A 15,811-nucleotide genomic window follows, 5' to 3' on the forward strand; every position below is an offset into this window, starting at 1 on the left:
GTAGAGGTAGAGCTGGTAGAGGAGTTCATGGCCAAAGAAGACAACAACTTTGAAATGAAATCAGAGCAACCTTAGTTGATCATGTCATCAACCATGGGCTGACAATGCGAGAGGCTGGACAGAGAGTGCAGCCCAATTTGAGCCGTTTTACTGTCGCCTGTGTCATCCGGACATTTAGACTGGAGTACAGGTACAGTATGTAACCAAAATTTCTTTCACACTATGTTAGTACACCCCATGTCATAGTGTATCAGTTGGGTGACACCTGTTTACTTCATGAATGGCTGATGTCATACACTAACTGCACACATTTCCTGTAGAATTGTCACGGCTGTCGTTGAAGAGAGAAGGGGACCAAGGCGCAGCGGGTTGCGTGCTCAACATTATTCTTTTATTTAATTAAAGTAGAAACAAAGGACAACAGTTTCACAGGCTATAAATAACAGCAGTGCAAAATACAACTACCCACAAACAACCAGGTGAAAACAAGCTGTTCCTGATCGAGAGCCACACAGACCAACAAAGAAATAGAAAAACTAGAAAAACCTAGAATACCAAAACAAGAACATACACCAAAACCCCGGAACACATAAATAAAACACCCCTCTACATACACATAACCCCCGAACCACATAAAACAAATACCACCTGCCACGTCCTGACCAAACTACAATAACAAATAACCCATATTACTGGTCAGGACGTGACAAGAATTTACTCTACTGTGGGGGAAATATTTTTAGGCTGCATTGTCCAAGCCCTATATTTTAGTTTTTTAGTTTTTCTAAAGGACTGAGAGACGCAACCATGGTGGAGGAAGGGGCCAAATGTTCACCGCGGTACAGGAAGCTGCCATTGTAAACTTGGTTTTGGAAAATAATGAAATCAGATTACGAGAAATTCAAAGCCACATCATCCAAGACAATACCATATTCAACAACATTCAACGAGTCAGTCTGTCCATATTGGCTCGCATTCTCAAGCGAAACCAAATCAGAATGAAACAACTTTATATGGTGCCGTTTGAGAGAAACTCTCAAAGAAACAAAGAGGTCAGACGAGCATATGTGGATGTAAGTACAATATTGACTGCAGTACACTACACGCAACATTGTTTCCCAGTGTACTGGATAACACCATATTGACTGCTTTTGTTCTTTGTTTTCAGGGAGTACTGGAAATGGATGCTCATGCAATCCCACATGAGTTCATCTTTATAGATGAGGCTGGGTTCAACCTAGCAAAGACCAGAAGAAGGGGGAGAAACGTCATTGGCCACAGAGCCATTATAGATGTTCCTGGCCAACGTGGTGGGAACATCACAATGTGCGTTGCCATCTCCAATACGCATGGTGTCCTCCACCGTCATGCCAACCTTGGACCATACAACACAGCCCATATTCTCACATTTCTGGACAGACTCCACAACATTCTCATACCACCAGAGTGTATGAATGATGCAGACCATCAAAGAACCTGGTACGTTGTAGTATGTGTTACGAACCGGCTCAGGGTTCGCAACAAAAGGGAGACAACGTGGAGACAAAGGGTAACAAAAATATATATTTATTAAATAAAGCAACTAAGTAGGTAACAATGGCATGTGTAATCAGTAATCAGTAGTGTAAGTGAGTGTGTTGCATACTTGAATGTAATAATGCTGAGTGTTGAAAGGTGCCAAAGCAAATAACCAAAAAAACCACAAAACTACACAACCAAAAACAGCAAGGTGTCTGTGTGGAGAGAGTTCCTCCATGACTGTGGAAGAGGTCCATTTATCCTGGGACACACCCGAGCCCAGGTGTTTCCCATTTATCTGACGACCCTTCCAACTCCGCCCACCGGCCTCCTAATAAAGAAACAAGAACAAAGAGAGAATACGGCAGACAGAGTGGGAGGGTCGTCACATATGGGACAACGTGAGCTTTCATCGTGCAGCCCCAGTCCAAAACTGGTTTGCTGACCACCCACCATTTCTCGTGCAATAAATCCCACCATACTCACCATTTCTGAACCCCATAGAAGAGTTCTCCTCGGCATGGCGGTGGAAGGTATACGACCGGCAGCCCTTTGTGCGCATGCCTCTTGTGCAGGCTATGGAAGAGGCATGTGATGAGATTGATGTGGGTGCGATTCAGGGATGGATAAGGCACTCAAGGCACTTCTTCCCTTGATGTCTGGCAAGGGAAGATATTGCCTGTGATGTGGACGAGGCGTTGTGGCCAGACCCAGCTGTGCGGCAAGATGCTGCCTAATTATTTTTCTTGCCTCTTTTTTTTTTTTATATATATATATTTTTTTATATATTTTTTCTGCAATTTTCTTTTTCAGTTTACTGTTTTTTCTGAGCATATTTTTGTTCAGTCAATGTAAATATATCTGCTGTGCATATGTTGCACTGACTTGTTTGGTGAAAAATAAAATGTTTCAACAGCATGTGTGTGTATCTGCAAGTATTTCTGTGCATCTGAAGAATTTTCTACAATTTGAGCTTTTAGTATTATGGCAAAGCATACTAAAGATGAGAGTGCTTTTCATTATGCCCAACAGTGTGTAGTTAGTTAGACAAAAATCTGGTAAAATGAATGAAGTGTGTGCCATTTCGTGCAAACGTTTGATTTTGATAATGCTATATGTAGTTTTGGTTGCAGTGCTTCATTTTGGAGGATATATGAGGTATTTTGCAGTTTGGGTGTGTGGTTTTGTGAATTGTGTTAAGTATTTTGATAAAACCAGCCTAGTTTGCAAAATTGTGTTTTAGCAATTGGGAAAAACTGTAAGCGCGTGAAAGTGTTTGGGGGTTTTGTGGAGTAGGTGCAAACTTTCAATGACTTTCTAATAGCCAGCCGTGTGACTAATCTTTCATTGCCTCATACTAACAAATGATCAACTGTACAAGGACAGCCAGAGTGTACACTGAGAAAGCATTAAAACGACCCAAAGTGATACATGATAAGCAGTCTGTAACTTAAACCATAGTGTGTGTGTGTGTGTGTGTGTGGACATGTGCGTGTGTGTGAGTGTGACAAACTTGAGAGGATAGGAAACATTTTCACAACATGAGAGATACGGAACATGATTTCTGTTCAGTGTCAGACGCCCCAACCTGTTGTCATCGACTCCCAAGAGTCAGACACGTGTAGACCTACATCATGAAACCTGCTCTATTGCGTAAGGTGTAGGGCAGGCAACCAACCCTTGCCTTATCAATACATGATGCAGCTTGTTACCAAAACATATATGCTATGAAAGAGACCATCATTCACTAGCATTGTATTTAGCTAAAGGATCCACTGAATGAGCTCCTTCAAATTGCTTCTGGAATTGGGTTAGAGCAGCCTCAGACATCGAGGCTTCGCTCACGTAGTCGAGTCAACGAGACCCGATTTGGAAGGATGGCCCAGCGAGGGTTGGAGCTCCTCTCCACTACACTCAGTCCCACAGGGTTTGGTCACACTAACCTGCTATTAGCTGTTATTAGACAAGCTGGCATGGGTCCTAACCTACAGCCCCCTCAGTTTGGCACGGTCTGAATGACTGGGTTCAAGCTGGGCAAGTCTCAATGGGATCTTCCTCACCCTCACAGAGGATCACACACACACACACACACACACACACACACACACACACACACACACACACACACACACACACACACACACACACACACACACACACACACACACACACACACACACACACACACACAGTCGGTCAGACTGTGCTGGACATGTTATTTTTCACAGACGCCACTCTGATGAAGCTTGAGTGTGACTCATGAATGAATGGCGTCTCCAGGAGATTTATGGGTAATACTTATTTTGGTAGGTGCCAGTATCTGTAGCTTCACTATGCTACTACCGTACGGCCACATTGGCCAGGCACAGAATGACCGGTTCCTCACATGAATATGCTTTTCTGTTTTGACTTCTCACTCAACTACAGACCTCTTATGTCATCACTGTATGACAACCAAGCAGAAGTATTTCAACAGAAAGGGCACTAAAGCCACATTTGGATTTAGTACGCCAAGTTAAGTATACCACCTTCCCGAAACCTTCCCTCTGCTCCCCGTGGCTGAAAAAGCTTCATGGTCTTGCTTCACACACACACACACACACACACACACACACACACACACACACACACACACACACACACACACACACACACACACACACACACACACACACACACAGTGTAGTCATGCAGGTAAACATACTGTACTTTACTGTAGTGGCAGTGGTGGAACTAGAGTTTTCTACATGGGGTGGCCAATGGTACTTCAGGGGGGCCTTAGACCATGACAGAAAATGAGTGTGTAACCCTAACCTGGCAACTAAGGAGCATGAATGAATCCTACAGTGAGGGAAAAAAGTATTTGATCCCCTGCTGATTTTGTATGTTTGCCCACTGACAAAGAAATGATCAGTCTATAATTTTAATGGTAGGTTTATTTCAACAGTGAGAGACAGAATAACAACAACAAAAAATCCAGGAAAACGCATGTCAAAAATGTTATAAAATGATTTGCATTTTAATGAGGGAAATAAGTATTTGACCCCTCTGCAAAACATGACTTAGTACTTGGTGGCAAAACCCTTGTTGGCAATCAGAGGTCAGACGTTTCTTGTAGTTGGCCACCAGGTTTGCACACATCTCAGGAGGGATTTTGTCCCTCTCCTCATGGGATTAAGGTCTGGAGACTGGCTAGGCCACTCCAGGACCTTAATGTGCTTCTTCTTGAGCCAATCCTTTGTTGCCTTGGCCGTGTGTTTTGGGTCATTGTCATGCTGGAATACCCATCCACGACCCATTTTCAATGCCCTGGCTGAGGGATGGAGGTTCTCACCCAAGATTTGACGGTACATGGCCCCGTCCATCGTCCCTTTGATGCGGTGAAGTTGTCCTGTCCCCTTAGCAGAAAAACACCCCCAAAGCATAATGTTTCCACCTCCATGTTTGATGGTGGGGATGGTATTCTTGGGGGTCATAGGCAGCATTCCTCCTCCTCCAAACACGGCGAGTTGAGTTGATGCCAAAGAGCTCCATTTTGGTCTCATCTGACCACAACACTTTCACCCAGTTGTCCTCTGAATCCTTCAGATGTTCATTGGCAAACTTCAGACGGGCATCTATATGTGCTTACTTGAGCAGGGGGACCTTGCGGGCGCTGCAGGATTTCAGTCCTTCACGGCTTGGTGTGTTACCAATTGTTTTCTTGGTGACTATGGTCCCAGCTGCGTTGAGATCATTGACAAGATCCTCCCGTGTAGTTCTGGGCTGATTCCTCACCGTTCTCATGATCATTGCAACTCCACGAGGTGAGATCTTGCATGGAGCCCCAGGCCGAGGGAGATTGACAGTTCTTTTGTGTTTCTTCCATTTGCGAATAATTGCACCAACTGTTGTCACCTTCTCACCAAGCTGCTTGGCGATGGTCTTGTAGCCCATTCCAGCCTTGTGTAGGTCTACAATCTTGTCCCTGACATCCTTGGAGAGCTCTTTGGTCTTGGCCATGGTGGAGAGTTTGGAATCTGATTGATTGATTGCTTCTGTGGACAGGTGTCTTTTATACAGGTAACAAACTGAGATTAGGAGCACTGCCTTTAAGAGTGTGCTCCTAATCTCAGCTCGTTACCTGTATAAAAGACACCTGGGAGCCAGAAATCTTTCTGATTGAGAGGGGGTCAAATACTTATTTCCCTCATTAAAATGCAGATTAATTTATAACATTTTTGACATGCGTTTTTCTGAATTTGTTGTTGTTGTTCTGTCTCTCACTGTTGAAATAAACCTACTATTAAAATTATAGACTGATCATTTCTTTGTCAGTGGGCAAATGTACAAAATCAGCAGGGGATCAAATACTTTTTTCCCTCACTGTATGTTTGCTAATTAGAGGTAGAAGTGATAATTCACTTAACCCAGAGTTCTTCAATGTGGCAGATAGTGTGGTCCAAAAGGGTTACTTCACTAGAATTCTTTAACATACTATGAATAGTCAGTGTCTCTACCTCGGAACTGCAGCTCATTTTCTCTCTCTCTCTCTCTCTCTCTCTCTCTCTCTCTCTCTCTCAATTCAATTCAATTCAATTCAATTCGCTTTATTGGCATGACGTAACAATGTACATATTGCCAAAGATAACTTTGGATATTTACAATATAAAAATAAATAAAAATGAGAATCAAAAATTGTCAACGGGACAACAGTAACAACAATAATCAACGGTCAATATAACCATACATTCAACAATAACAATAATCATACAGTTGAGGACATGTGCAGGTTTATTGGTCTGTCAGACACTGTCCCTCAACTTATGGCAGGCAGCAATGTAGTGCGCTGCCAACACACAGCTCTCTGCGTCCTCCCCCAACAGGATGGGTAGCCTATCCTCATCAGAGAGGTCTTTAAAACCTTGAATAAGGGTTTCAAATTTGGGGAAATGACACTGTCTAATTGTTTTATATTTTTGACATTTTGTCAGGAAATGCAGCTCCGTCTCAGGTTCTGCTGTTGTGCAGTGGTTGCACAGCCTTTCCTCTACAGGGAGCCAGGTTTTCCTGTGTCTACCCTTCTCAATGGCAAGGCTGTGCTCGCTGAGCCTGTACTTTGTCAAGGTTTCTCTCTCTCTCTCTCTCTCTCTCACATACATACATACATACATACATACATACATACATACATACATATACAGGAAAAATATACAGAAATACAGAAAATAAAGCTCAAGCACCAAGGAGATAAGATAGCATTAGTGTGTTACATAAAATTGCATAGTTTATTTACAAAAAAAGTAAATTTACAAAAAAACACACACTGCAATTTGACATACCAGGTATCAAGCAGAAATGGACTTGAAAAATATAAATAATTTTGGTGCCCATCAATATTACAAACGTACAGTATCATATTTATGCTCATATATTTTATGTTATTAATAGCAAGAAAAGTTTTGGAATTGGTCTAATCAAGACCAAATTAAATCTGTGTGACATGATACCCTTTATCATTTTAGAATATTAGTGTACTAGCTAGTACACAGTGCAGGTTTTAATCATGACCAGAGGGACCGCCTAAGTGCCAAATTATCATTGGTCGATTTAAAACAGCATAATTCTGCAATTCTGGTGATACCTAGAGAAATGTTTCACAAACTCATCCATGTTGAGGGAGTGTGCCCTCTTTGACTCAACATTGAGAATTCCGAGGTGACTTAACCTGTCATCAACCATTGTTGTCCTACGGTGGGTTTTAATCAGCTTTAAAGCTGAGAAGCTTTTCTCGCAAGAAGCACTGCTGACTGGTGTAACAACAGAAATCTTATGAAGTCGAAATAGCTCATGGAAGACCTCTTTATAAGGTTCTAGAAACACAACGAAGTCAAGGAAAGTAGACAGTCTGTCCCTTCCACTTTTCTCTCTACTATCAAGAAGCCGCTTGGTTTGATGAACCTCATGTTCGAGATCCTCTAAATCTGACTCAAAGGTCTGAGCAAAGGCAAACAGAGGCTCCTCATTCAAGAATGTTGTGCTCTTTGGGTTGAGAGACTGGACCCCTTGCATTATTTCGCAATTCTTATTTGAAAAACACCTCTGCAGCTCAGCTGTGAGACTGTCAAGCACCTCTTAAAAGATAGCTCTTTGGAAGCTCTCACCATTACTTTGGTCACTATTTTTCTGTCCTACAGTGCTCATCATCAATAAGTCGTGAAATCTTAAGCTTGTTTTAGGATGCCTTTTACACACTGTTTGTACACTTATTTTGCAGTGCTCTGCAATCTCTTCAACCTCTTTCCATGTGTATGTAAGGGCACCTACAAGATCAACAGCCCTTGCTAGGTCAAGAGAGCTTGATTGGAGCATGTCAGAAAGACATTTGGCAACACCAAGCACTTTACAAAAAGTAACCAAAAGCCCTATGAAATGTAAATCTATCTGAGAAAGAAGGCCCCTTGCCTCCACTGATCTATCACCACTATTTTCAAATGTGATATCCTGTAGCACTGTCAGAACTGCTGGAAGCCTGTCCCTCAGATTACAGCATGCCATGTATCTGCTTGCCCACCTTACATTTGTAAGTCTCTGTAGTTCCCTGGGCTGCTGCTGTGGATACGTTTCTTTCTGAACTGTAAGCCACTTGAGATGAACGTACGAACCAGATACAAAGTAATAAAGCTTCTGCAGGAGAGCAAAACAGTTAACTGCCTCTGATTTTACAGCATCGACAAGAACCAAATTCAAACAACATGCATTACAGTGCACATAAAATGCAAATCTTGCACTGTTTTTACTCCGTACAGACACACCAGAATGCTTTCCGCTCATGACGGATGCACCGTCATAGCCTTGCCCTACAAGATTATTTCTGTAGTCCAGACCATGTTTTTCAAGGCAATCAATTATCATTTTTGTGAGCTGTGCTGCATCTAAGCTTTCAGCTGACCGAAAGTGTAAAAAGCTTTTGTGGATGGCCCCGTTGTAATAGTAACTTACAACTAAAGACATTTGTTATTTTTTCTTTAAATCTTTGGTTTCTTCTGCAATTACACTAAAAACGTCACTTTCTTTTACTTCTCTTATTATTTGACTTTGTACCATCTCAGCTCAGCCCTCAAGAACTTCCTTCTGGATTTGGTGGCTGGTGTACTTAATATTACCACATGCATTCATCCTTTTCTCTATGAGAGGGTCATGCTTTGCTATTTCTTCTAAGATTCTCAAAAAAATTACACTTGTTGTGAGAGTCACCAGACACTCGATGACCTCTCTGCGCTATACTTTGAGTGATAGTTAATAGGAGCACATCTGCAATTGTTTTAATGTCAGTACAGTTTTCCTCCACTTTCTTTTTCCGGTCCTCATTTATGACATCTAACATTGATGAGTTGCTGTCAATAGCCCTTTTATGCTGATTCCAAGCATACATAGCATTGATATGATGCTCTGCCTTAGAATGGAGCTTAAACCCAGAATCTTTAAACAGCGCCTTTTTCCAGTTACAAAAACCTGACTGTGATGTGAAGGCAGATTCAGGTGTATTGGGCAGAGGAAAATGCTTACAGGCGAAACAATAAGACTAATCTTGATTTACAGAATATTCAAGCCATGAATTGTCCTTATACCATGAGCTGTAGAAAGCCCTTTTCCTAGTACCATGCTGAGTTCTGGGAAATGTTTTCAAACGGCTGTACAGGACCCTCTTCTCTGGATCTTGAAATGTCTGAAATACACGTTAAATAATGTGTCATATCTCTATGGAAATGTATAATTAAGGGATCCACAATATTAGATACTAACAGCTGCTAACTAAAATGTGTAGTTTAAAGTATAGGCTTGGCCTACCGTTGGGTCCTTTTGGAACATCATATCTGGTACGGTGCAGTGTTTTGGGGTTTGAGAAGTCAATGAAAGAAGTGAGAAATTCTTCCTCAAGGCACAACCTAGATTCGAGTCAATGTCTTAAGTAGTTGGATATGTTATTACTCTAACAAAGTGACGAACTGACATGTTTTCATTTTCATCAAAAACTTTATTTCAAAGGAGTGTCTTTGATTTGACGGCTTGCACATGTGCAGTTCGGTGCAAGACGACCCGTAGACTCGATTAAATGTTTCTGCGCATGAGCTTGGCCAGCATGTCGCCATGACATCGCCTACAAGCGTGATCAGGGATTTCTATTGGAGGAGCAGCTTCTGCCTATGTTTATACTGTACTGTCTTTGGTATGAGTGACATGTGTTCCAAAGGTAATGGAAGATGGCTGTTTTGAACTGGGATACTGTTATTGTTATTGTATTGCTAGATATTGCTGCGTTGTTGGGACTAGATACACCTGCGATAACACCTGAAAAACTGTGTATGCGACCAATTAACTTTGATTGGATTTCTGTAAACATAAACAGACTTCCTCTCTGATCAACCTCATGAAGATGTTTTTCTTTTGCTTAAAACGTATGAAATGATCTGTAACAATGACACGCTACTGTCTGACACTACTTGCAGAAGCTGTGGTTGACATAGAATGTAAACAGTATAAACTATTGCACTATGAACTGTATTGGTGCACAGTGAAAACTGTGTGTGTGTGTGTGTGTGTGTGTGTGTGTGTGTGTGTGTGTGTGTGTGTGTGTGTGTGTGTGTGTGTGTGTGTGTGTGTGTGTGTGTGTGTGTGTGTGTGTGTGTGTGTTTTATGGCTGTATGTCTGTTTGGTGCATTTTCCTTTTCTAGATGTCCATTTATAGATGGTTCCCCTTTGCACATGCACACGCATACATACATACACACACACACACACACACACACACACACACACACACACACACACACACACACACACACACACACACACACACACACACACACACACACACACACACACACACACACACACACACACACACACACAAAGGAATGTGATGTCTGAGAGAATGGAGAGAAGAGCCAAGTACAGTACATAGCAGAGCACAGTAAAACACTCTCCATCCATAACATCTCTCTTTGTTCCTCTTCTATCGTTCCTCTCCTCCAGAAAGAGGTGGAAATATCTCTATCTACTCCTCCTCTTCTTCCTCTACTTTTAGACACATCTGTCTATTCTCTTCCCTTCATCCTACTGTCTTCCGCTCGTCCTCCACAGACATCTTTCTCTTCTCATATTTCACTTCACCGTCTCCTATTCTTCCTCTCTATCTAAATTAGCAGACATGTCTATTCCCCCCTTTCCCATCTTTCTTCTCATCCCTCTATTTTCCCCCTGACTCTCTCTTCCTCCAGAAACATCCACATTCAGTGACCTGGAAGTCCTCCCAGTGACCTAAGAGAGAGAAGGAGATAGGGGAAGAGAAGGGAGAGGGGACAAGAGGGAAAGAAGAGAGAGAGAGAAGGGGGTGGTGTGGGAAGTGAGAGAGGGAGTGAGAGGAGAAATGGAGGGGAGCGAAGTAATGAAAGGGAGAGAAAGAGGTTATGAAGCACAGAGACATATGTGTATGCGTACAGGCAATAGGCACGTAGCATCAATCACTCTGACAGCACTGTGTGATCCTACTGGATGTTGAAAACATTCCCACTAACCAAGGAACAACTGTCCAAGCCTACTGAGCATGTCCAGACAACCACTGGACCGTCCGATTCCTCTCCTCTCCACACCACCACAACCATTCCCAAGTCCCCTTCCTCCTTCCTTTTCCATCCCATCTCCCGGCTGCCAGCTTTCTCTCTCTCTCTCTCTCTCTCTCTCTCTCTCTCTCTCTCTCTCTCTCTCTCACACTCTCTGTCTCTCTGTCTCTCTTTCTCGCTCTGTCTCTGTCTCTCTCTCTCACACACACACACACACACACACACACACACACACACACACACACACACACACACACACACACACACACACACACACACACACACACACACACACACACACACACACACACACACACAGGCCTAATTAGACACAGCTAAACTAAACAACCAAACTATGTTTACAGATTCTCTCACACTCGCTTTCTCACTCTCTGAATGCAGTGAATTCCTTCCGTTTAAATATCTCTTAAGAGTAGAGGTTTATGTTTGTGCAAACATGCTCTTTACGCAACGCATTGAAGACACACACATACAGTACAAACACCTGATCTGCAGTGACGTGTTGTAGGGATCATCTTCTTCGAACCCTTTGACCTTTCGGTCCTTATTCTGCCTTTCTGAAGCTTTCAGTATGCTTCCAGGATGAAACAGTTCATGCATATATTAAGACAACATTTAGTGTTGTTTTCTTTTTTTTTGGTGTTCGGCAACATTCTGCTGATTTTTGGGTTGCTGTTGGTGCACATAACTTTTTTTGTTGAGGCGAGCCAATGTTCGGTGCCCATTTATCTATCATTGGTCAACAGTAGGGATTCTTCAATTAAGTATTTGTTGTCATTCAATTACAGATGACTAGTTTTCATGCACATTTTTCCACTTGAGAAATACAGCACCAAACATATTAGTTAGATGTAAAATTGAGCGACTAAGACCTCCTCGGCCAAACATAAAAATGAATGGCCGATTTCTTGATTTATCTTAGATTGATTGTGACTATTTTGAGGAAGTGTTTCAAGAGCAACAAACAGTAATATTGCTTGTTTTTCAAGCTAATGTCTTTTTAAGGGAGTATGCGAGGCACAGACGTTTGCTTCGCTTAGCCGAGTTCTGCTAGGAGCAAACCAAACCTAGTATCCGGACGCCTTGACCCTGTACCTCCTATGTCCACTTGGAGGGAAGAAGAAGAGGAATCTCTGTTTGAGGTTCTCATGGTAGTTGATATGTTAAAGGATAGTTGGGTATATACACTGAGCATACCAAACATTAGGAACACCTTCCTAATATTGAGTTTCACCCCCTTTTTCCCTCAGAACAGCCTCAATTCGTCAGGGCATGGACTCTACAAGGAGTCGAAAGCGTTCCACAGGGATGCTAGCCCATGTTGACTCCAATGCTTCCAACAGTTGTGTCAAGTTGGCTGGATGTCCTTTGGGTGGTGGAACATTCTTGATACACACAGGAAACTGTTGAGCGTGAAAAACCCAGCAGTGATGCAGTTCTTGACACAAACCGGTGCGCCTGGCACCTACTACCATACCCCGTAAGGCCCTTAAATATTTTGTCTTGCCCATTCACCCTCTGAATGGCACACATACACAATCCTTGTCTCAATTGTCTCTAGGCTTAAACATCTTTCTTTAACCTGTCTCCTCCCCTTCATCTACACTGGTGGGAGTGGATTTAACAAGTGACATCAATAAAGGATCATAGCTTTCACCTGGTTAGTCTGTCATGTTTTGTGTACTCAGGGTTTGTTTAAGCTTTCAGGCTTTTGTCTGTGTGTGAGTCAGACGAGTGCAACTGGCCTGGTACAGAAATAAGGAGAGAGGAATTCAGAATGAGAGGAGCTGTGATAAATACGCCCTGTCCAAAAGAGGAGGGGAAAATGGTTGATTGTTGAGAACAGCTTTTAAAGGCAGTGGATTAAGCAGTCACACCATCAAATAGCATCAAATGGGTTCAAGTCACACACACACACACAATCACCAACCTGTGCTCCAGTGCATTCAACCACCCATTTATGATGTGTATGTGAATGTGAATCTTCACCATGTTCCAGCACTCTCTAAGATACACAGATACTGATCTGAGACCAGTTTAGCATGTTTTCCTTCTGATAGTGAAGGTTAGGATTTGGGAATGGTAAGCTGAAACCAGATCTGTGAGTTAAGACGAAGTCTATGCGAAGGACATTGGAATACAAGGCCCTCAGCTCAGGGTAGATCCTACACAGATTCTCTGATTTCCACATGCACTGAATAGACTGCCAACAACAATCACTATGACACTGAAACCCATCCTTATGATATACAGTAAACATCAATCACCAATCACTTACAGTTAGCCCATAACCCACAGTTTTCTGTGATATTTCTATATCTGCAAATCTCAGAATGTTTCAAGCACTGAATAAGGTCCAGGAAAAAGCTTGTGATGCCTCAGGGACACTACCAGTTAGACTAGACAGCTCTCTGGCCATTTGTCTGGTCAAAGTGGAAAATGTTCTCCCAGCTGTTTGTTCATTTACGCAATGAAGCCATTGTGTGCTTGTGACTGTACAAGCCGAATCTAAACAATTTTGCGCCAGCCAAGCAGTTTCCAGAGTTGTGGACTCGAGTCACATGACTTGGATTCGAGTCTGACTGGAGTTACACTAATGACTTGAGACCCGACTTAATAGAAAAGAAAATAACTTCAGACTTGACTTGGAGCCTCAAGATTCGGGACTCGACTTTGACTTTAAATGAATGACTTGAGTTTATCTGGCCAGGTTTTGTAATGTTTTGTCACTCATTTTGAGGCACAGAGTCTACGTGGATTACTCTACACGTAGCCAGAGAGTAGCTGCAGATCGCCCCTGCAAGAAAATCTGCAACAAATTGTCTAGTGAAACGCAAACCCGGCCCTCTGATTGGACCAACAAACTGTGAATCAATAGAGGTCGTGTGGTGAGGAGGAAAACATATTGCTGATTTTCTGTAAATCTATAGGATCGGGTGCAGCGCAAACATCAAATTATAGGAACAGAGGATTGCCATGGATATGAACTGTTTACTTTGAAAGCTGATCTGAAATGGGGCAACAATTACTAGCATATGCCTACTGGTATTTTGGTATGTAAAAATTGCTTGAAATGGATCATTTACTTGAAGCTTGCATTTGGAATGTGTTTAAAAGGAATGATTAATGTGGTGAAGACACACCCCTGACATGGTGGAGAGGGCTTTTATGTTCTTGTTGAAATGTTTGCTCTTGTATTCACACATTTAAATGCAGAGGCCCTATGTGGTAAATCTATCTTCCATCTAGTACTTCAACAATTGCTAGCGTTTCATAATTCCATCCCGTACCATTTATTGCAACGCGTAGATATTTCTGTTTCATGTTTGATCGGTCTACAATACATTTTCATTTAGCCAACCATTTCTTACCCTCTGAGTGGCGTGATGTTTATTGTGCACATGAATGTTCACAAGACCCATGAGGTAGAAATTCTGTATATTTAATTCAATGTATGTTTTCCTTTGTTGATATTTCCCGGGTTATGTCGGAGTTCCGTGTGCATGTGTCCTATGTCGCTGTCATTCTGGTTGTGCGTGATTGGAGCGTGCGCGCCTCAGTGCGCATAGAAATAGTCAATGTGGCCTGAGCTCCACGCTTTGGAGTCAGAACGTTGAATAAGATAAAATTATTGTTCCATGTATGAATGGTGTTGAAATATCAGTAATAATCCTTAAGTCTGATTAAGACGAATGTACCAATGGATGTGGAAATGTAACAGTTGTCGTCGGATTTAGACCAAAATGCAGCGGGGAAATGTGCACTCATTTTCTTTATTATAATCGGACAAGAAGGAGAACCAGAATAAACATGTACACAAAGAAAACACAACAACTATTCACAGGCTGGTAAGGCACAAGGCTATACACAGAACAATCTCCCACAAAGTACTCAACACATACCTATATATAGGACTCTCAATCAGAGGCAACTAGAAAACACCTGCCTCCAATTGAGAGTCCAACCCCAATTAACAAAACATAGAAATACAAAAGACTAGACAGAACATAGAAATACACTAACATATAACAGTGCCCAAAAACCCCCGGAATACATAAATCAAATACCCTACTAAACAAACCACCACCCCGAACCACATAAATAAAATACCCTCTGCCACGTCCTGACCAAACTACAATAACAAATAACCCCTATTACTGGTCAGGACGTGACAGGAAATTGCCTTTTTTCATTATAGAACCAGTTTATTGGTTGTAGTTGCCAATTGGGTAATTGTATGGTCCTGGGGACCAAATGCTTATATTATGTAGGCCTCCCTGTTTGAGCTCCTGTTAGACAGATTCCATTTGGTTTCTCAAGGGGAGGCTGTACAGTCTTGCCCTCTACCTGTGTCCATTCAGATAGGACAGGTTAAGCCTCATATAGAGGCTATTGCCCGTGTATATTTGGTAAATCTACTTGTATATTTTGTATGATATGGAGCTTTCATCATTGGATCACTAAGACCTGTACATAAGTCTACACTCTGAGCATGTCAACCTGCCTTCTGCTGATGCCATGCCCTTACAACTACTACAAGGTTCCTATTTTACAACTACAATAGGCTAATCAAAATGTGTTGGAGACAAAATAATGAAAAGGGCTGTCTGGTAGCCTCAATAAATAGACAAAGATTTGTAATTGATCAAGTCGTTGCATGTCTAGATTTT

General features: G+C 42.1%; 1 protein-coding gene across 3 annotated transcripts in view; it reads right to left on the reverse strand.

Annotated features, from left to right (window-relative positions):
• Positions 1-15,811, reverse strand: part of col8a1a (collagen, type VIII, alpha 1a) — a 76,877-nt gene that overhangs the window by 9,356 nt on the left and 51,710 nt on the right. Inside the window, exon 1 of one of the 3 annotated variants that reach the window (XM_029703761.1) lies at positions 2,005-2,272. The exons of the other annotated variants lie outside the window; for them this stretch is intronic. Coding sequence (XP_029559621.1) covers positions 2,005-2,040 — 36 coding nt within the window. The 5' untranslated portion in view covers positions 2,041-2,272. Of the gene's footprint in view, positions 1-2,004; positions 2,273-15,811 lie in introns of those variants that run through there. 3 annotated transcript variants of the gene reach the window in all.

The sequence above is a fragment of the Salmo trutta genome, chromosome 20 (assembly GCF_901001165.1).
Source record: "Salmo trutta chromosome 20, fSalTru1.1, whole genome shotgun sequence".
In the NCBI taxonomy this organism is placed as follows: Eukaryota; Metazoa; Chordata; class Actinopteri; order Salmoniformes; family Salmonidae; genus Salmo; species Salmo trutta.